Source organism: Gymnogyps californianus, chromosome 2, assembly GCF_018139145.2.
Source record: "Gymnogyps californianus isolate 813 chromosome 2, ASM1813914v2, whole genome shotgun sequence".
In the NCBI taxonomy this organism is placed as follows: Eukaryota; Metazoa; Chordata; class Aves; order Accipitriformes; family Cathartidae; genus Gymnogyps; species Gymnogyps californianus.
In genome coordinates this window covers 162,566,970-162,589,862 of record NC_059472.1, presented here as the reverse complement: position 1 = coordinate 162,589,862, position 22,893 = coordinate 162,566,970, and the positions used below count along the sequence as shown (strand labels likewise).

The 22,893-nt window shown below is 48.2% G+C and overlaps 1 protein-coding gene across 1 annotated transcript; it reads left to right on the top strand.

The window, feature by feature from the left end:
- The first annotated feature begins 1,209 nt into the window (after positions 1 to 1,209).
- Positions 1,210 to 22,319, top strand: LOC127013203 (cryptochrome DASH-like). Its single transcript, XM_050891919.1, has 14 exons — positions 1,210 to 1,294; positions 1,420 to 1,592; positions 3,419 to 3,512; positions 4,781 to 4,911; positions 5,804 to 5,952; positions 6,329 to 6,417; positions 8,512 to 8,585; positions 10,292 to 10,381; positions 12,276 to 12,355; positions 13,729 to 13,788; positions 14,882 to 15,039; positions 18,600 to 18,719; positions 19,754 to 19,930; positions 21,615 to 22,319. The coding sequence occupies exons 1-14, from the start codon at positions 1,229 to 1,231 to the stop codon at positions 21,723 to 21,725; spliced, it is 1,572 nt and encodes a 523-aa protein (XP_050747876.1). The 5' UTR covers positions 1,210 to 1,228; the 3' UTR covers positions 21,726 to 22,319.
- Positions 22,320 to 22,893: the final 574 nt, after the last annotated feature.

Below are 22,893 nucleotides of genomic sequence, written 5' to 3'. Positions count from 1 at the left end.
TTGCATGCAGAGGACCTGCAGGCCTGGAGGAGATGGAAATCAAGCCAGGACTCCCCGGGACCCACTGGGGTTTGGGTACAACATTTAATCTCTGGTGGGCATCTAAGAGTCCGTGTGGCTCCACCAAAAGCTCCACTTCAGCAATTCAGGTACTTAAATGAGCTGCAGCAATTCATTTCCGTAAACCTGGATCCTCAATCATCACCAACTCCTTGCTGCAACTTGTTAACCCCTTCACCATCCTCTCCCACCCCAAGGAGAACGAGTGGAGTTACACAAGGGGAGCATGTGGCTGGAGACCGCTGAGCCAAGCAGGGGATTTTTTTGCATTTCCTTTTATTATGAGAGCCGTCGAACGAAAAAAAGGATCCCGAGGGACAATTCAGTGAGTAAGGGATGTATAATCACTGGCGTCCAACGTCAACTTACGGAAACTATAGGATGAGGCAAGCCTTTTCACTTCGGCCGCCGCTGTCAGTGCTGAGAGTCGAAAACATTAATTATTGCTAATCTACAGCTCACCTTTTGTTAGTCAGCAGGTGAGCGAGCTATCCGCAAAGCTGGTTCGCATGCTAGCGGGCAAGGGTGCAGTCATATCGCAGCCTTGGCACTTAAAGGATAAATACTAATCAATACTAATTGTCAGAGCTGGGTGAGTGGTGCTCCTGGCAGGGGTCGGTTTCACCATGGCTGTGCCCCAGCACAACGGAGCCACGCTTCTGTGTGAGGTGGTTCCCAGCTGCTGTTATGTGGAAGATAAAGAGATTATCGAGGTTAAAAAAAAAAACCCACAAATTCAGCAAGAAGTGTGACTGGCCGGGGCAGGGCTCTGGTGAGAGGCTGCCATGGAAAGGCACGGGGACCCCAGACAAGGGAAACGGGCCTCCTGCCCCGCCGCCTCCTCTCCGCCCACACAGCCCCGACCGACGCCGCTGAGGGCTCGTCCCGGTCCCGCCGCCCTCCCGGGACGCGGGACGGGACCTGCCCGTCCCACGGGCCCGCAGGGAGCCGGAGGCGGGACGGCTCCTCCCCGGCAGGGCGGGCTGAGGGGGAAGCGGGGCGGTGAGGCGGGGGTGAGGCGGGAGCGGGGCGGTGAGGCGGGAGCGGGGCGGGCCGGGCTGAAAGGCGCCGAGCTGAGGGAGGACAGAGCCGAGCCGGGCTGAGGGGGCCGGGCTGAGGGAGGACAGCGCCGGGCCGGGTGAGGCGGGACCGGCCTCGTCGAGGCACCATGTCGGGGCCGGCGAGGACAGCCATCTGCCTGCTGCGCTGCGACCTCCGCGCCCATGATAACCAGGTAGGGCCCGGGCGGCGGCCCCCCGGGTATTTCTTTAGAAATAACCCCGCTCTTGGGTAGGCTGGGGAGAGGTGCGTGCTGCATCCTGCCCCCCAGAGCTGCCATGGCCCTCTCTGTGTTTCCAGGTGCTCCACTGGGCTCAGAATAATGCAGATTTCATTATTCCCCTCTACTGCTTCGACCCGCGGCACTACCTGGGCACCCACTGCTACGGCTTCCCGAAGACAGGGCCCCATCGGCTCAGGTTTTTGCTGGAAAGCGTGAAGGATCTAAGGGAAACGCTCAAGAAAAAAGGAAGGTAGTTGAGAAAGCACTGTGCAAATAACACGTCTATTTTTATTTTTCTAGTCGTTTTTGACACATATCTGTGCTGTGAGTCAAATCATGTCAGATACTCTGGGCTCTGATGGTGGCTCGCTTCAGAGAGCCCCAGCCCTTCTGTTAGGTACAGTAAGGTCCCATACATAATGCCTGTTCAGATGACCTGCTGTGGCATCTGCAAGGGAGCAAAGAGCCATGCAGGCTGCGTGCTATTCGGGGTTTTGCTTTCTTGAACTCAGATGCCACAGATGGGTGTCAGCCTTAAGCGCTTTGCCCAGAGTCCTGACGACTGGAGACATGAATGGCAGTGTTCCGAGATTTATGCAATGACACTAGCCACCGTGGCATGCATCCTTCCTTGTCCCTAGTGAGTTTTCCGTAGGAGTTGGCTTGAGATAGACCATCATGGATCCTGGCTTGTGAGACTGTAGAGTTAAGTTTGCTCATGCCCTGTCCTGCTAAACCCTATCTCTTTGGTAGGCTACACTGTGGGAAGGGGGTCTTCAGGGATTCCTCCTTCATTATGCCCTTAGAAACCATAACTGGGGTAGACCAGGGCCTGAAGGTCTGCTTGCTGAAGAATCCCATTACCAGATAACATCTGGCTTTGCTTAGCAGAAGATGCGTCAGCCAGCCTGTCTTCTTGCAGAGCAGCGTAACAGTGGTAGTAGAAGCAAGAGGAACGGCTCTGGGTTTGCAGTGCAGTGTGGACTGTGCAGATGGTGAATGTTATAGGAGACTGAAAGAACTGATCAGTGGGTATCTGCACCCACACCCTGCAGTGAACAGATTCAGAGCTGCTTGAATGCTGCTGTGCTGTTGTCAGTGGCGGATTAGAGATTGGTCTTCTGCAGTGAGAGATGTGTGGTTGTGAAGAGCTACACTAAGACATAGTCTCCATTTCCACAACCATGAAGTATCTTCTTAATGCAGTGGTAGATAGAAATCTCCTCCACGTCCAATCTGTGGTGTTCTCTGTGGGCAGCTTGGTCTCTGCTTTTCTGTGGGAAGTAAGGGAAACAGCTCTCTCAGCAGCATCCCTTGCTCCTGCCTTCTTCAGACCCAGTCCATCTTTGAAGAAACTTTTCAGTTATGCTTTAACTTATTCTGGCAAAAACACTGTATTACCCCTTCAAGAAACTCTTCTCCAGCACAGGCCTCTGTTAGATGACACAGTAGTGTGTGTGTGAGAGAGACAGGAAAAGGGACAGATTTATGTATGAGGCTCCTCACAGAACTCTGCACCCACCTCTGACGAACTTTCTCACCACAGCTTCTCTTTTGGTCAGGTGCCCTGAGTACACAGCTGGGCAGCTGGTGAGGTTGCAAGGTGGGAGGGAAGTTTTGTTGACTCTCTCATGAACACAGAGCATTCAGAGGAAAGAATTCCTCTGAATATTCCCACATGAAAGTGGAGAGGGGTCTGCCCACAGGCCGCCACTGCCTGTGAAGGGGATTGAAAGAGGAATCAGTTCTTGAATCTCAGCCTTAGTGTGTGAGGATGAACAGATCTGACAGATTTACTTTTAGGTAACAGCCTGGCTTTCTGCCCAGTCATCCTTTCTAAGGCATCCGGGGTGGTAGAAATGTGTTTGACACAAACTCAGCCCCAGAGGCTTACAAACTGTGTTCAGTGGGTCCTAAAAAATGTGGGCTAGTCAAATCCTGTCTGTCTGCCTCCACATGCTGTCCGTGCTCTGTAGAGAACTAGTACATGAGTGCCTGGGCCGGGACTCAGGCCTCCTGTACACATAAATAACAATAACATCAAACGTAATTCAGGCCAATATTTTGTGTTTGCAGCACCCTGGTTGTGAGGAAGGGGAAGCCGGAAGATGTGGTCCGTGATCTGATTAATCAGTTGGGCTCTGTCAGTGCTGTGGCTTTCCATGAAGAGGTAAGGGAAATATTTGAGTGACATTGTTAAAAGATAAAATTAGGTTGTGGAGGTTTCTTCCACAACCAAATGGTGATGCAGATCCTGTGTGTTCAGAGCCTTTCTTGTCTGTGGTATTGTTAACTTTGGGGAAACTGGCTAGCTCCTGGGATGGGGATGGTGTAGGTGTCTGGGTGGGAGTCCTTGCTGGATGACAGCAGCTATTTGTGATTGATCACTTGCAAGTGCTGCGTCTTGAAGAAGAGGAGTTTCCGGCAACTGGCATTTTAGGTCAGCTGAGTCCATTTCTCCTTCTGTTTGCATCAAGCTGCCTTTTCCTGGTGCCTTCCTTGCACAGGGAGCTAGCTGCCAGGGGGCATATTGTATCGAGTGTAGAAAAGGCCCACGGTGAGTTGACAGCACCCATATTTAGGCAGTTGCCCACCAGTGTGTTGAAGAACGTAAGATGAGTCCAGTCCTGGACTGCCGATGGGCTTTGCGTGTCACTGACCTGTCTTCACTGAGCTAATGACGTGGTTTGATCCAGAGCCTCCTGAATTCAGTGGAGGGCTCTGGATCTAAACCACTGGGTCTGGAGGCTTTGTGTACACACACACATACATATGTATGTACATAGATGCACTCAAAATTAGCAGAGTCTGGACCTCAGAGCTGTCTAATGCAGGAATCACTCTGTGACCTGCACTGCAGGTATTCCTGCTGTCAGGCCTAAGACCCTTGTAACTTGACAACCTACACATCCCATAGTGCCTTGTTCCATGCAGCACTAAGAACAACCACAGAGGATCAGACAAAAGGCCTCATCTAACTCCATAACCTTTTTCTTGACAGTGACCAATAACAGATGCCCAGAGAAGACCTCAGGAGCAGGGCAAATCTGTAAAGATACTTCCCCTGATTACTTTCCCAGCCTCCAAGAATCTGTGGCTCATGGACTTCTTGAAACAGGAATGCTATCCTGATACTCAATAACCCTCAGTGGATTTCTTTTACATATATTTGTCCATTCACCTTTCCAGTCCATGCAAACTTAAAAGATCTGCAACATCCTATATCAAGGAGTTCCTTATTCTGGCAATGGAGAGTGAAAACACTTGTTGGGTTTGGCAGAGGGAAATACTCAGAGATTGTCTGTGTGCACCTCTCTCTAAAGGGATGAAGCTAAATGTGGAGATGAGGGAGGAGGGCAAGACCAGGGACCAGGGTCTGTGTGCATGCGGGAGCTAAGGCCGTGCAGCCATGGCCTCACTGCATTTTGTTCCCCCTAGGCCACGCAGGAGGAGCTGGATGTGGAGAAGGCGCTGTGCCAGGTGTGTGGTCAGCACAGGGTGAAGATTCACACATTCTGGGCATCCACGCTGTATCATCGGGACGACCTTCCCTTCAGGCCTGTTGCCAGGTGGGCTGCTGCATGGTATCACTCACTCCTCCACTGTCCCATTTGTTTCTCACTCCCGTGAACTGCTCAGGAGGGGTCTTAGTCATCTGGTCCCACAGGGAAGGGACCCGTTAGTCCATCTGCATTTATGGAACAGTGCTGTCATGCTCATACAAAGGGGAAGGGGCACATTCATCCCTCTGTACTAGTAGGATTTACGCTTCGATATGCATAAAGCCAGGGCGTTTGTTTGACCATTTATTGAGGGACTGATTTCTCTTTGCCCTTCCACCAGAACAGTTTGGATACTCGGTCTGCAGTGCTCAGAGTCCTTGTGACGTTGGACTGGATTGCTGCATTACCCCATCTGGCTAAATGCAGCTGCCTATGGCAGTCGCCCTTTGCGGGTGGACTCCTCATGGCTCCCTCAATAGTCACTTGAGGTGTAGTTGATGGAGTTGAGTGATTCATGGTATGCTATAGAAAATGTATAAAATAGGACAGAAGAGTCAGGCCATAAAAATGCCTGTTTCTCTCCATTGACTGAAAAGGCAGCAGGAGATTGCAAATTTTTACGTTGAGGTCAGCCTTGTGGGTAGTCAGAAGTTAGGTGAGATAAATCTGACCCTCATGGATTGCCCCATCAGGACACACCTTAAATTGAAAAGGCACCATTTGCATCAGAAGCAGAAAGAAATTGGTTGAAGGACTGAACTTCTGATTGCTGCTAGCCCCAGGGGCATCTACCTACATTGTGCCAGGCAATGTACAAACACGCATCACAAATACGCACTCTGCCCTCAGGAGAGTGCAGCCTGGAAAGCTAACCCTCCATCTGTGGAAGCTATGTGGTGCTGTGTGGAGGGGCCAGGGTAGCCATTCTGCGGAGATCTGACTGCGCTGTAATCTGCAGGTTGCCCGATGTCTACACCCATTTCCGAAAAGCGGTGGAATCTGAGGCAAAGGTCCGGCCAACCCTGCGGATGGCAGATCAGCTAAAGCCTCTGGCTCCAGGGGTGGAAGAAGGGTGTATCCCTACAATGGAGGATTTGGGACAGAAGGGTAAGAAAATTTAATTTGGCAGTTGCTCCCATGAAATCCTACTTAGAGATGTTTCTTACTGAGAGTCAAAACATGGAGGCCTCCCAAAGGCAGTGGTTGCCCTTCAAACTGTAACTAAGCGTCTGTTCACTCATACAGCAAATAAAGGTAAAATCCCTGCGTGGAGGAGCTGCACTGCAGCTGGGTAGAAAACATCCTCTTAGTCAGTAATTTTTAATATGTTCGATGTGGCCCTTGGTTTAAAGGAAGACCAAGGCACAATCTTTTATGTCCCCAAAGCAGACATCCCTACTGCTGAACATCCCTAGATTTTAAGCTTCCTACCTTTGAGATGCTTTCCAAGGGGGTAACAAGGTGATGGTGTTTTCTGTGGCAGATCCTGTGACTGATCCACGAACAGCCTTCCCCTGCAGTGGAGGAGAGACCCAGGCTTTAATGAGACTGCAGTATTATTTTTGGGACACGGTAACTCTTACATTTCCTTGTCTACATCCTCCCCCTTGTACATACGGCTGTGCAAGTGGGTGAGGCTGCAATTTCACTTCCTAATAATATTTCCTTAGCTCCTGTATAACACTTTACAAAGGAGGGAATTAGCATTATTTCAGTTTTTCAGAGAGACAAACTAAATCAAAAAGAAGTCATCCAGGAACTGGGAATGTAAGCCAAATACTTAGGAACCTAGTTTAGTGGCCATCCCTCTTAAGTCTTTTTTTCCATCACCTTTTGCGAATTGGGACAATTTTTTAGCTCCTTTACCTTGATTTGCCCTTTCTACTCTCCTGTCCCACATCATCAGCAATGTAGTTCCTCCATTTTGGAGGAGTGAAAAGTGGCCTGAAGGGCTGCAATTGCAATTGGGGTGAGGAACAGCTGACCCAAGCTGCTGCCCGCAGTTAAAAATAGTAGGAGGTTCCTAGTAGTCTGGTTTAAAAACTTGCAGCCAATAATTACAGCTACTTCTTGCTTCCTCGCTTTGGTGGAGTGAAGCTGCTGCTGACTGCATTTTGTCTGTGCATCCTGACCAGTTTTGAACTTTTTCCTGGTCTAGTTTGAGGAACTGCCTTAAATTTGCCTTGTGTGAATTTAGACGAAGACACATATGCTGATTTCCAACAGCATCAGACCCTACACAGCTTTGTGGATAAAGGGGGTAGCATCTCTCCAGCTGAGATGGGTTAAGAAGTGTGCTGTGCCCAGTGTGCTCACTGGGACAGCCCCCAGGGATTCTTTCAGCTGTGCTACAGAAGTTCCTGCATTCCCTTGCTGTTGGGGATCATTGTCATGGTTTAACCCCACTAGGCAGCTCAGCCCCACGCAGCTGCTCCCTCACTCCCCGCCAGTGGAATGGGGGAGAGAACCGGAAGGGTAAAAGTGAGAAAACTCGTGGGTTGAGATAAAGACAGTGTAACAGGTAAAGCAAAAGCTGTGTGCACAAGAAAGCAAAACAAGGAATTCATTCACTACTTCCCATCAGCAGGCAGATGTTTAGCCATCCACAGGAAAGCAGGGCTCCATCACGTGTAACGGTTACTTGGGAAGACAAACGCCATAACTCAGAACGTCCCCCCCTTCCTTCTTCTTCCCCCGGCTTTATATGCTGGGCGTGACATCATATGGTATGGGATATCCCTTTGGTCAGTTGGGGTCAGCTGTCCCGGCTGTGTCCCCTCCCAGCTTCTTGTGCACCCCAAGGCTACTCGCTGGTGGGGCAGTCTGAGGAGCAGAAAAGGCCTTGAGGCTGTGTGAGCGCTGCTCAGCAATAACGAAAACATCCCTGTAGTGTCAACACTGTTTTAATCACAAATCCAAAACATAGCCCCATACAAGCTACTGTGAAGAAAATTAACTCGATCCCAGCCAAAACCAGTACAAGTATGCATAGCTTCTACTCTTGGTCAAGCATTAATACAATCAGTGCTGGAAAACCTGTTCCTTCTTTTTTGTTAATGCAAATATTGTCTTCCCCAGTGAGCTAGAACAGCCCTTTAGCAATTGTAACCTGTGCAGCGAAGGGGATCAAGGAGAGATCAGGCTTCCCAATATCCTCTGCATTATCAATGAAGTGCTCAGAAAATGGAAGATCTGCACCCTGCTGTAAACGTGGGTGGCCCAGAAATAACAGTGATCAGCATTCCTGCAGCTGAGTGTTGGGTGCTGTCAGACACTGTGGTTCTCAAACCCAAACAAGCAGCCACATGGACAAGGGAACTGGCCGCCAGTCCCACTGGTGCTTTTAAGTGGATTATTGATCCAGAGTCGGGCGGGTATGGGCAAGGAGCAGCACAGCCAGGTTCATAGTGCTTGTAGAAAGAAACGTGCTACAGGCTGAAGCAGGGAGCATAGCTTGTGACACGCATCCCAGAGCTATAATGAAAACTGCTGGCCTGATTAATTCCTGTGCACTGGAGGCAGTAATTTGGCAGCTCTGTAATCCTTGCAGGCAGCCATGAGAGGGAGCCCAGCCCTGCCGGATTGCCCTGGCTCCAGTATGAAAGAAAACATATCTAGCAGGTTGCATGTAAAGTATTAAACCCTTTTGTTCTTTTGCTCGCACAGAACCTGGTTGCATCTTACAAGGAGACTTGGAATGGACTGGTGGGAATGGATTACTCAACTAAATTTGCACCATGGTAAATATTTTTGTTGTGAGACTGGAAGCTCCTTCTCTGCTCCCATCCCAAACTGATGTTACCTGTCTGCTGAGTGCTCACGGGGCATGGGTAGGGGCCTAGGTGTGATTCCCTTGCCCTTTTTTGTCGGGGTAGAGCAGCCTCAGAGCTGCTCTTTATTGCGCTTCCAGGCAGCAGTTCCCTGGGAACATTCCTGCAGTTAGGAATTGCTGAAGTGTAGCAGTACTGTGCCAAGAGCCCAGTGTGCTGGGAGCAGCGATGTGGACAGGGCACGGGACAGACACACAACTTGTCTTTGGCTTTATGCTGTTTAATGTATCTGGGGTGGTTAGAGAGCAGCCAGGGCAGAAGCGTAGCTTCAGCGTGTTGATAGGGCTGTCACAAAACTCGATCCAGTCCTGGTTTGCTGAATACTGTGGGGCAAGTCACCTCACCTCACGGCCATTCCGTTTCTCTTCTGATTATTCCTATTGCAAAAGGATCTTGTTTGGGTAAATATGATGACTTCTAATTAGGGGTTTTAGTCTCTAGTGCTGGAAGGGGCAGAGTTAATTCCGGACTGAAACTGCAGCAGCAGAACCCAGTTCAGCCTCATGCTGAGAACATCTGGAGCGTTTTCCCAACAGAATTGCAATGCGAAACAATTTTCTGAGGCTGTTACAGGTCAGGAACTGGCTTTGTGCTTCAGTGGTTGCAGTGGATGGCTCCACCTGGTGGCACTTTGGGATCCCAGGACCGCTGGCACTGCAGAAGTTCTTCATTTGTGGCCTCCACTCGAGTTTTTCCAAGCTGGCCATTTGCCCAGAGCAGACAGTCCTGATCTGCCTGCCCCAAAGCGTTCCTCTGTCAGATAATCAAAATCAGACCGGTTCAGATTGCAGCCAGTCATTCACGTCTCATACCGGCCATTTCTAAGTGTTAGAGCTTGTCAACAATTAAAGAAAAACTCTTCAGGCCCTTTCTTCTTGTTTTCCAAAATTCATTAGAACATCAAATGTTTCCATGAGCCTTAGTGGGAAATTGCAGTAAAATAAATTTCTAGGAAAATCAAGGTAACAGTTATTCCTTATCACCCTTTGCGATGGGGTTGGAGTCTATAAGCTCTTTCCTGTCTTGCACAGCACTGATTTGGAACAAATGGAAGGAGTTCAGTGGGTTGAAAGGGCCAGAGCTGGGTTTGATTCCCTAGTTTTGCTACCCTGCCTGAGATTTTCAGCAAGTCACTTGCCTTCTGTCATTGCTCAAATGAGACACTAAGGTACTGCAGGTATAGGAGCCCTGGGCATATGATAAATAGGTTTGTAGTAAAAGGAGGGCTATTGAACAGCTGAGGCAGATGATGTAGAGGCTGACATTTGAGATCCATTTCTGGGTTTGTCGTTGGTGCACTAAGTCACCAGCTGATCAAAATCTTTTAAGCAAAACTTGTCAAACTTCTGTAAAATGATTTATCTCAGTAGGTTGGAGACTCTTGTAACAGTCATGTGCTGGAAAGGGGAGGATTTTGATTCTCAGATTGCAGATTTGCAAAAAAGTCATACGACGTGACTTTGGGAAGCTGTTTGGGAAGTCGGTGGCAGAACTGCAAACAGAGCAAAGTTTTCAGATGATGACTCTAAACACAAAACTGCCCCTCCACTCCCTCCACGCAGACATCAAGCTGTCAGTCCTACATTGCATTCAGGACATCATTCTTCTGCTTTCAGGCTGGCGCTGGGCTGCATTTCACCTCGATACATCTATGAGCAGATCCAGAAGTATGAAAAAGAGAGAACGGCAAATCAGAGCACATACTGGTATGTCCCTGCATGATCAGCGTGGCTTGTTTTTTCTGAAAAGGAAACCGGCATCTCACACACAGGAGAGAGTGATTTGTTAACTTTCTTCTTAATTAACGTTTGTTTTTCCTGTGCCTGCTGTCTGGTTCCTCTGGGTTGCATTGCAGTTCTGTTTCCGTATGGATTTATTAGTCTGCCTTCGACATCCAGAGGCTTTAGGCACTTTGTAAGTAAAAATTATTAATGCTAGTTGTCATTATTATTGCTGGGAAATTGTGGTTCACGATTTTTAAAACTGATCTCTGTAAATCAGCACCATCCCTCTCTGTATTGTTATTATGGGCTAGATGAGAAGGAAGAAGAATGATTTACAAATAAAAGCTAAAGGATTTCCCAAGCCAAGGATATGAGCAGGGTTTCACCCAAAAGGCTCAGTGACTGTGCCACTTGTACAAATCACATGGTGTGTCAGAAGGGCCTCTGGCCACAGTCCAGCAAATGGCCCCAAAATTTGCTCGGCTGCCTGGCCATGACCACAACACCATAGCAAAGGGGAAGAGGGGACTGGGAAGTGAGCTTAATGCATCCCGCCTTGTCACACGTGCTCTTCCTCACCTCACCGCTGGCTGCTCGCCTGCCTGGAGGTTGTCCTGAAGGAATCTGGGGGACAGCTGAGGTCAGTGTATCCGTCCCTGGGCTGGCCTTGAACTTGCTCAGGCACTCTGATCTGCCCAGACACTGTGAATTACAGCCTGGTAAGGAGCTCTCATGGAGAAGCAGGTTCATGTTAGAGCCTGACTTAACACTAGACCTGGATGGGAAAAAAACCAAACCAGAAAGTCTGTGCAAACTGTAGAACTATGTTTTTGTATTGGTTTGTTACATTTGCAATATGTACAGCACAGTGGTTGGTGAAGAACAGGCAGAACATTGCCAACAATTCCAGCCAAAATACTCAATTTCATTAAAATTCACATGACAGATAAAATACCGACCTTTTGCCCGTTGAAGTATATCCTTTTTTTTTTTCTTCAAAGACAATTAAGAGAGGAAAGATTTCAAGAAATGAACATCCTCATGTTTTTCCGTCTAACAGCCAGCCACCCTGCCTGCAGCCAGGGTGCCATGGTGATCTGAGCATTTTAAAGTGATAAATACTTATAAAAAAGAAGCTGTCAAGCTCCCAGGCACTGCAGTCAATTGTGCAGGGAAGTACAGGTCGTGGTGGCTGCACATGAGGGACTGATTGAACCTCAGCATCATGACACTAGTTTTTAGCATTTGGACAGTGTCCTGTTTTGTAATCAGGTTTTCCAGAAAGATCTTGTAAGCAAAAACATCAGCTGAGAAGAATATTTCCAATATGCCAGAGAGCTGAAGCAGGTCTCAGAGGCTGAGGTCACATCATTTTATAAGAAGCTCTTTCTATATAAAACTGTCTATTTTCTGCAGGCCTAGCACCTGATCTCACAAGCTAAGACCACTGTAAACCCAGTTTTGAAACGTGCCTTTAAGTCCTTTACAAAGGTTATTGCTTAAATCAACGCAAAGCTCTTAGGAATGTGCTGACATGCTTGCTCATGTGGAAGTGTGAAGCTGAATCAGGTCCTCGCCCTGCTCTTTGGAGAATTACATCCCAGTAGGGACGGATGAGAAACAGGTTTCCCGAAATTCTGCTCCTGCACTAGAGTTAAGGAAAGCTTCCCAAGTGATTCATGTTTTCACTGTAGTCATCCACGTGCAAGCTAGATAAGTAGGCTTGGGGCAAGAACTGGTATCATGGGAAGGTACGTGAAATTGCTCATTGTGAATAAACCTCACGGTGTTAATGATGGGTGCTATGGAAGCAAAATCCTAATTCAGTAATTTTATTTGACCCACAGTGAAATACAGACATGGCTTTGTGTTTTAGGGTCCTGTTTGAACTGCTGTGGCGGGATTACTTTCGATTTGTGGCCCTGAAGTATGGCAGAAGGATTTTCTCATTAAAAGGTGTGTATGGATCACCACATTTGGAGAGGAAAGGTACAGTCTTACAACAGGGAAAGTAAGAGAAGAGGCTGTCGGCATTGTGTTGTACAAATGTTCTTCTCATAGCGCTTGTGTCACCACCCTGGGATGTTGCTGGGGACTTACTGTTAGCACAGAAGTGCCTCAACACTGGACACTGTACCATGTACACTGTACAATGCTGGACACTGTAGACACTGAGACTTTTGCCCCAGATCTGATTAGATATGGGGAGTATTATTAAGACGTCAGTGGGAAACAGCAGCACAATAAGAGTAAAGATGCTGCTTCCGGAGACATTCCACCTTTGGAGAGAATCCAGGCTTCAGGCTTGCCCAAGTTCACCAGAGAATCTGGGACAGAGCAGGAACCGACCCAGCAGTGTGAATCCCAAGAAACCAGATATTCTTTCTGCCTTGCACTACACAGGAATCAGAATGAGATTCAGCTCCAGACCCAGTGACTTACGTGCAGGTGTCTACACATGAAATGGGGATCTGAACTCTCAGTGCAACAACAAATATCTAGTCCATATAGTCAGGAAACCCTACAGCTGATGCCTGTGTTGGGTGAGCCATTCTCCATGGGATGTAGCTGCCCACACCTAAGCATACAGCACTGTTCTAGATGCAGTTTTAGAGCAGTCTGCCTGGCATCCAGCTGTGGCTGCAGAGGAACACATCTCACTCAGGGCCTGTGTCACATCTGCCAGGCCTATGTGGCTGCTTCAAATGCCCTACAGCATCTCAAATGGCACTGGATGCCAGCGGTGGGCCTAACCTTAGATGTCTGGAGCTAGAGCTGAGTCGTCCCTGCTGCCTCCATTCCACTGTACAGAGGACTGTAATTGCCACTGGATGCCTGCAAACATAAAGTCATCCCCGTCATCTCTTCCTACCCCGCTGCAGGAGCAAAGTGTTAGCAGGGCCTTCTGCCAGGTAATTCTGGGTTTAGTATCTGCTACAGAAACGCATTTCACATAAACATTGTCCTGGAGTAAAATTGAACAAGAAAATACTAGCTTGCGCCAGAGCGCAACTCCAGCCACTTGTGAGGTCTCAGTCATTTTTAATTAAAAAAAAAAAAAGAGCAAACACCAACAAAACAAATAATCAAAATCCATTAGGGCTTGAGCATCCTCTGTGTGCACGAGACACCCCTTTGCAACACTTGAGAGGAGGAATGGATCATCTCTAAACCTTTGCAGAAGGAACATGGCGTTTGTAATACCAGAGAGGGCTAGCTTCATCCTAACGTCTTGTGTCATCCAAGGTGCCTCTGGCTGTCATTGTTTTATTAATAACTGCCTGCGTCAGCATTTGTCTTCATTAGCAGTGCATTTTTTTCCTCACTAGGGCTTCAAAGTAAAGAGGTCCCCTGGAAAAAGGACCTTCAGCTCTTTGACTGTTGGAAAGGTCAGTAGAAGCTGCACGTTTTGCTAAGTGTGCTTTTGGTTTCCATGTGTCTGCATGCTAACACGTGCCCTAACGCTAACTCAGATTTATGTACAGGAACTGTCAGCATGATCAGGGCCTGTCATTTAAACTGATACCACCAAACAAGAATCCAACCCCTCGGTTCAGTGTGAGTACAGGATACTTGGCTTCCCTTCTGAGACTGAGCACCATACAGGAGCAGGCCCACAGGGTATCATGAATGGCCAAGCTCTGTCCAGCTGGTACCCGCTTTGTGAGATGCGCTGCTGTTAGATTTTCCTGCCCAGGTGGAAGTGTTTATGACCTGTTGGTCCCTTTGGTTTAGTCGCACAGAGGCTGACCAGCCTTTCTTACCAAAGCTAGATTGCCATGCCTGCTACGTTTTGTTCTTCTGATTGGTTTTGGTTAGAAGGTTAAAACAGCGTTAGAATAAATCACATCTTTCGTTATGCCACAGCCTTTTAATATCCTTGCTTTTCTTTAGCTTTTATAACTTTGTTGTCACATGAATAGCAAGCATAATATCTCAAAACTTGGAGGGACTGACAGATTAAAGTATCAGAATCAGTGAAATACACACCTATATATCTTCACGTTAATGTGATCTGTATCCATTTGCACACAGGTACAGTAAATCTTTTCCTTAACAACAGACAAGGCGCTCTGCTTTTCAGGTACTAACCCTCGGGGACTTGTCCAATACATCCCCTTCTGCTATTAGTCACCTGTCAAGAATCTTTCTGTTCTTGGCCCATCTCACTATTGTCTGTATATTTAGTTTGTTCTGCAAAATTCCCTGCAATCCACCTGATTGTTTTTCCAGTCTGAGATTTTTCTGTACCTTTTTTTTCCTTGCCAAAAATTCTCATTTTAATTTTCAGTATAATTTCCCATTTAATTTCCAGTGGATCTTGGTGGCTGCCCGCCAGCTAAACCTCACTGAAATCTCTCCCTGCTGCTGTACACTGGCACTGTCTTACCTACTTGGATGGCTGTGAATGCATGACCACAGCTTGGTTTATGAGTGCCCAAAAATGTCATCATGTCCGAGCACTGTCTTTTGTCTCTGCAGAGGGCAGAACAGGAGTTCCTTTTGTCGATGCCAACATGCGAGAGCTGGCTGCGACGGGCTTCATGTCTAACAGAGGGCGGCAGAATGTCGCCAGCTTTCTCACCAAGGACCTGGGTCTGGACTGGAGGATGGGGGCAGAATGGTTCGAATACCTGCTGGTAAGACTGAACCCTTTGTGTATCTGGAGTTGTTTGTGCTCCCTGCCCTGAGTGACAGACAGGAGGACAGCTCTGCCTAATAAGGAAGGATACAGAAGATGATCAGTGATTTTCAGGCTGATACAAGTGCATGTATATACTGCTTGCGTGGTATGGAATTCCCAAAGCTCACGTAAGAACAGGGAGTTTTGCCACAGTGAAGCTGCCATCAACCAAGATGTAGCTATGAAGTTCGCAATGATAGTTTTGATCCTCCATGTAGGGTTTTAGCCAGAGATCTGTCACACTTGAGAAAACCTGCAAACATAAATTATGTTAACAATGCTCTGATTTGCTCACCCCAGAGGCTGGGGAGGAGGACAGCCCAGAAATAGAACATAAAAAGAAATGTGTTCTGGCCACTGAAGCCAATGTTGGCACAGTGTCTTTGCACTGATCGCTGTGGACAGGGAAGTCATCTAGTCATCAGGAACAGGCGAGTATGGACAATAGCTAGATCACCTTCCAGAGAGCTCCACCCTGGCTGGAGGCATCCTTCTTCATTCTGGTGAGTCACAGGCCTCCCTGCCAACTGGAGCACCAGTTCGTTTCTCATATGCTGATCAGCGGCCATGCGAGCTCAGTTAAGTAGCTGGGTTGCTTCTCCGTCCTCAGTCCCCATCGCTTCTTCCCAGGAAGATCTGAACAGGCTGGCAGTCCCCAGTTCAGCTCTGTGCGTCTTTGCTTGGTTGCCGTTATCTCTGGTGGTACTGATGGAGAGACCATCGGTAGCACCACGCTGAGCAGTGAAAACTGAGGCTGAGGAGGTGAATCTGCATTTGTTCTTCACCAGACTGAACGGTACAGACTGAAAAAGGCCAACTACTAATATCAGCCTCACATTAAAGATCTTGTCTGTGGGATACAAGAGGCTACGGGTAATCAGGAAACTTTCTACTCACTAGGATGGCTGGAGGTAGAGAGAAAGCCCAGTCACCTTGCCATTATCTACAATTAAAAGAGCCTTTTTTGTGAATGTAATTTTTTTTGAGCTTCCTTGGAGCTGGGCTCTGACAAGGCTTTGGCTACGGAGATCTACAGGAAGATCTGGGTGCTCTTCCTATTGCTGTGTCTTACACCAGTGCTGTGAGCAGCGGTGGGCTTGCACAGTAACACGGTGCAGTACTTGTGCAGGATCCTCCAGAAAGTGGTGTTTGTACCTCCATGCAGTGATGCTTTTCCAGATAAGAGCGAGAGCCCCTAGCAAATGGCACCAGAGAACTTGTATCGGAAAAGTGGTGGCCTTATCCTTCATATCCTGGCTGGAATTTGGGATGGAAAAATCTTACCTTGAGTGCATTTCTTTTGCAGTTTCAGTGGGTTGTATAAGATAGCTGATACCCTGCGTGCCCTAAGCTTCGTAGTAGTGACTTGCCAAGCAGGGGCTGCATTTCAGTATGGATGATCTAACTCCTGTAGCCTGAATGCATCGTATATATCACACAGTGGTCCTCCAGAAGAATGGTACAGCACACGCAAATGCACAAACACATCTGTGCATGCCTGTCCTGCAGAGTGAGCCACTAGGACCGTTTTGAATGTTTTGCAATATCTGGGTTGATTAAGACTTGGGAGTCAGGAAATGAGGCTTTGCTCTGACGGGCAGGCAGCCTTGCCTTCCTCAGACAGGAGCTTGGTTCACTTTGCAGTCAGACTCAGAGCGCCACAGAAGGCTGATCCTTGTGTCCTTCTGTCCCTTCCTTTCAGGTTGTGTCACACTGATACATTGCTAGACAGCTCTGTTACTTTAACCTGGTGGCATCCCCAGAGTAACATATAGGAGACATCAGTTTGATGGGGGAGATGTGGCTATAGAATGGTAGAGGCCAGTGCAGAACTGAAACTGGTCTCGCCTCTAAAAAGTGAAAGCAATGCATATTTCATCTCTGATACTTCCAGCAAAGGCTCATCAAGTGTTTGCGCGTGCCTGTGAAGAAGAGGGTGTTTGTCATCCACACCAGACAGGCAGGGAGACTAAGGCAAGCTTTCTGCAACCTGCTGAAGCCAGGGGAAAGACCAGAGACCTCTGGTGTCCTGAAAAGAGAATATCTCAGCTATGATTTCATTCACAGGGTCAGGCCCCAAGGAAAGGGAGAGAAACAAACAGAAGAGAATGCCAGGAAGGGGCAAGGCCGAGGGGGAAATAAGCCTGCCTCCTCCAGTCCCCCTTGGATTTGCCCTCACCTCCCACACATGCTTTCCTGCATGTTAATCGCACAATCAGGCCTCCGATGGCATCTTTCTTCCCCTCCTTATCTCACCGACTGGAGGAAGTGCTGCTGGGAAGGGGAAGCCTGGTGCACAGTGAGCATAGCTGGCTATCGATCACCCTGACCCCAGCTCTCGGCTGGCTTTGCAGAGAAAGCGGAAGGGAACTTGGCAGAGCCCATTCCCCTGTGCCTTCTGCCATCAGGGTGCGTTGAGCTTCTCACTTTAAGGAGTGGCTGAGATTTTGGAAACGTCACTGTGGGACTGGTTGTTGCTGCGGCGGCAGTAAAGGGAGAACAGCACGGAACCTGCTTAGTGACATGTCTTTGCAAACTCTGCCGCAGCTGCCAGCGCTACGCTTACGCAATGCGGACACCCCTCCTAGGAATGCTCAGAGATCCCACACCCTATTTGCTATCACTGCCACTCCCCTCCTGAGCCAGGTTTGCATTCTCCTACAAGTGGAAAGCTTCTGATGTTGGATTTAAGCCACCCTGCCCAGCTGAAGAGCACTCAGACTGGACCATGTTCTGCTCTCATTTGTGCCTGTTTCAGGAGCCTTGCTCCATTTTACATGAGCATCCTTGAGAGCTTTTATTTGTTTAGATGGAGAATAACTTGACGATGTGCAGCCTACTGAGTACGTCATGAGAGCTCTAGTGTTTCCCGTAGTAAAGCGCCTCTCTCTGCCAAGTCCCTGGGAGTTGAGGCTTACTGCCTGGTGAAGGCCGAGAATGGCAGGGAAAAAACGGCGGTGTTTGTATCGATTGGATCTTCATGCACTCTGTGTGGTCACTCCGTACAGTCTGAGTTAGGCTTCTCTCCCATCTGCCTAACAGGATACACAGAGATGATTTTGTTAGTCTGTGGTCTCTGGGTAACTGGTCAGGAAGAATTTTCTCATATTTGAAATGTACTGGGCTACTGTTTCTTGGAATATGAGCACTCAAAAGCTAGGGCTAGTTGTCATGAAGTCTGCCAGATGATGGCAGAAAGAGAAGGATTTTTAAAAAAAAAAAGGAAACTGAGAAAGAGAGGGACTTTGGTTGGACTTTTACCTATCTCATTGACCTAAGGACCACGAAGTGAAGCAGCCTGGGAAGCTGATCCCAGCTGCACAAAACAGCCATGCAGCGTGGTCCTCTTCTGAGCCAGATGGCTGTACCTACATGGGAGAGCTCTGACAACCCCAGTGTGGCCAGATTGATTCCCACACAAGGAATTCTCCCCTTGAGATAAGGGGTGGATAGGGAGAGAAGATTCACCAAGAGCCAGCCCAGCTCTTCTTACTGTTTTCTTTCTCTGTTCCTAAGGTGGATTACGATGTTTGTAGCAATTACGGCAACTGGTTATACATCGCTGGTATTGGCAACGACCCACGGGACAACAGAAAGTTTAACATGATTAAACAAGGCCTGGATTACGATGGCAGTGTAAGTCTTGTTTGGCTGTCTTACAATGAAGAGTGCAGCAAAGCGTATGTGATAGTTTCAGGGAACAGAGGACATCAATCTGCTCTGTGGATACTGCTGCAAAAACAGTTCTGTGATCTCCTTGCCAACAGTCAAGCAGGTTCCTCGTTGTTGTACAGGAAGATCTGACGTTTACGATCTGCTGCTGTCCCCAAAGAGGCTGGTGCTCTGTACGCCCTCCCTGCCCTGCCGTTGGTCTGTGCGTTTAGTGTTTCATCACCATTTCTTCCGGGTAACAGCCACATCCCATCAATATCTCACACAGCCATTTCCTTGAGCACAGAGCAGCTTCTTGGAGAACTCAGAAGTCACAAGAGAGACGGAGCTGCTCACATGGCACCTTGGGAGGTCCTGGAGAATAAATTAAACCTGTGACTCCTCTGACTATCCTTTGTAAGTGGTGGGAGCAGATAAATCACCCTTTCCATGGGCTTACCCAGTGTTCACATACCAGATTACCTGCTTCCACCCTATTCCTTAGCTTCATGGCAAGCTGTGCTGTTGCCTTTCAGCCCTGTAGCTGACAGGACTTTGCAAGGCATTAGGAATTAGTCCTAGCAGGGGACACAGCAGTAGAGTTAATGGGAGATTTGGGGGCAAGGGGAGTTCATCTTGCCAAGCACAGGTGGGTGTGCAGCTGAGCTGTTTCCTTCACAGTCACTGGAAAGAAAAAAAAGGACTTCTTGGGCGTGATTTCATCTCACTATACTCTATATAGGGCAGGTGAACTGTACCAAAAACCCACCTGTCTCCCTCCGCTGCCTGCAGAGTGAGCCCGGGAGAGGAGCTCCAGTGTCTGTCTCTCTGTTTAGGCACTAATTCTAGGTAGAGGGTTTAACAGGAGGGGCTAAGACTTGACAGAGGTAACTGATGCTGTAGTATATCAGCTTCTTTTACCTGGAAATCAGGCTTCTGTCTTTCATGTTAAGAAACCCTTGCTGGGAAGCACACAGATTGTTACTGAATGGATCCTGTCCTGTTGGTTCTGTTTGCAGGGGGATTACGTCCGGCTGTGGGTCCCAGAACTACAGGGCATAAAGGGAGCAGATATCCACACCCCTTGGGCACTGAACAGTGCTGCTCTCTCCCAAGCAGGAGTAACTCTAGGTGAGACCTACCCACAGCCAGTTGTGACAGCTCCAGAGTGGAGCCGATATATCAACCAGAGGCCCGTGAGTACTGGCAAAGTTCGGATGGGGTGGGAGGGCTCCAGGCAGCTGCTCTGCATCTGTAAGAGTGGCTGTGAATTCTGCTCTTCTTTCTCAGGTACAAAGGGAAAAAATTGCTTTAATGCAAAGTCACGTTACCTCACAGCAGAGGGTGATCCAGCTCTGCACAGGGACTGTGCAGCCAGGGTTATTTAGCTGTGTCTGTCCTACTAAACTACATAGGTCTGAGGCACAAGCCCAAGTACTGACCTCCTGTCATCCAGACAGTTACATTGTTAGCGTATTCTCCAGCACTATTTTTGCCAGGGACAACAAGCACCTTCCAGAACCTTGTCCAAGCACAATTTGAGGGTACCACGTGCTAAGGACTGTCACAAAATACAGTCTTGACAAAGCCACCTGACATCATATCGACATAAACTGTGCCAGGCCAGTTGGCTTTAGGGCTGAAGAATGAACCCATGCATGTTTTGTTTACTATTTTATAGGTAGCTCTTCTTACTGAGGTTTTTTCCTTCTGGATATACGTAGTGCCAGATATGAGCAGAGGGATGGGGTATCTCTGAAGGCCTCCACTGGCCTAACCACCCCCTGATGCAGACGGACAGAAGGGAGCCAAGGTTGATGCTCAGTTTCCACTCTGTTCATGAGGTGGAACTCCTACCATGCTTGAGTGCATCCAAACTGGAGTCAGCAAGACCAGTAAATACGGGGACTGGCCCTTGCGCTTCGGTTTCTGGGTGTACCTGCCCTTTAGAATGGGGACAGATTAAGATGTGGATCCTGCGACATGTCAAGACTTGCATCTGCTGACTGGGCTGCTGTTCTTGGAGGAGATGGGTATGGAAGGAGAGTGCTCTGTAGGTCTTAGTGGGGTCAGTGATGGTGGAGCTGGAAGGGCAGAAGGAAATGGATGTAACCAACGGTTGTGTATTTCAAGGGGTTTTCAGCATTTTGTCTTCCCCCCTGCATCCTCCCTGCCTCCTCCCAAGTAAGGATACTTTGTGGAGGCTCAAATTTAGTTGTCATACTATGTCCAGTGAAGAATGAAGCATGTCTCCATTTCCAGTTTTAATCCCAAGGTGCAATACCAAATTTCTCAAGCCAGATTCCTTTACCATGAGTGGAAAGTTTTGTGGAAGCAAAGCCTTCTGCTTCTGGCCATGCTGTTGAAGAGCCTGCATTATTACTCTTCTGTTTAAGAGTACATCTGAGATCAAAGAAAGGACCCCGTGAAGGAGCCCCTCGGTGAGACACTGGTTCGAGGCAGTGATGAAACTTGAACCTAAAAAGCTCCTCCATCAGGCAGGAGTTCCATTTTGATCAACTTTCCAGCTCACCTGCGGCTCTGTGGGCCTGCACTGCCACACTGTGCTCGTGAAATCAAAATACTACTGGGAGGGACTGTTGGCCCAATGTTACTGAGGCCTGGAGAAGAACCTCCCCTCCTAGTCCCCCCCCAAACTGAGTATCAAAATACCTTTGAAAATACAAGCCCACACCTTACCACAAACCCTAGTTTCCTAAGTCCAAGCCTAGAGCTGTGCCTGTCAGGCCTCCTCGCCTTTTTAGTGCACTTGGGGGTAGAAGTGCCACGTGCACATTTTTCTGCATGTTAAGGCTGCTTTGTGATCAGATTCACCCTGCAGCATCAGCAAATATCTCACTGTTCATCTTTCATTTGCAGCAGGGAAGAAGTCCCCATCCCCGGGGCAGGAGAGGACCTGCACATGCACCAATGCAGCACAAGGACAGAGGGATAGATTTTTACTTTTCTCGCAAGAAAGATATATCATGAAGGCTGTCCAGGTGCGTGCTGGAGAAGCGCTCAGGGGGAGATTTCGCTGCTGAAGATGCCAGGATAATGGTTAATCTCCTTGAGCCAAGCCAATGATAGAAGTCTGGCCACAACAAAGGAACTAGGGATCTGCCTCTTCAGTGTTCCCAGGGACGCGAGCTGGACGTGGATATTTGGAGGCTGTCTGTTAGCACTGACTGTGGTGATAGGATCTTGTATTTTCACTTCGCTGCTTAGGCTGGTGCTGTGAGCTCCTAGGCGGTTCGCCTGTCGCTCTCCAGGCGTGGCTGCCCTTCAGTGCTGAGGGTCTGACTCCCATCGACACTGTATCACTCTCAACTGTGTAAAGTCCTTTGGTTGAAAGGGGCTGTCTAACTAATATTAATTAACTAAAATGGCATGGCCTTTCTGTTTGGAGGAGGCGTGGCTGCTTTTCCAGTGCCTCTTGCTTTGCACTGGCGCTCACAGCTGTCACAGCTAAATTTCGACCCCTCTTTACAAACTGGAGCAGATGGTTTATGTGGCAGGTGTTCAGTCAGAACCCTTTCTAGTGAACTTTCTTATGCTAATATTTCATGTTTTAAAGCTTTAAAACTACCAATCATTGTGCAATTAAAAGGTTTGCTACTGGAATATTTTATCTTCCTCATTTCCACAGAGATCCATAGACAGAGTGAGACTTCAGAGGACGTTCTTTTACTGTGGCTCCTACAGTACTTTGGAGAAACAGTAAGTTCCTCTTGAAAACTGCCCTGGAGTCCTTGCAGCACCCAGGCTGCTTTTGGTACCAGCCTGGAAGCTGGAAACTGTTCCGTTCATAGCTGAGAACTGTATTTTGTACTCAGCACCAAAAACCGGTCAAATGGTTCCCTGGCCGTTTTAAGCATTTTGTTTTTATGCAGAATGTTGTATTCGTTGGAAGAGTTTGGGAATTTGGAGATAGCCATATTTGTGCTGTTGTGGAGCATCGTCACCCAATGGACCTGATTAACTCCTCAATCCCAAAAGCAGCCCTCTCAGTAGAGAGGACGTGGCTCTGGATTTATTACCACTAGGGATCCATTTGGGCCTCTTTTGTAAAAAATACTACCATAATTCTCTTAAATCTCTTTGAACACTTACTTGGGTAGATAGGTTCAGGACTGGACTGAGAAAAGAACTGACATGG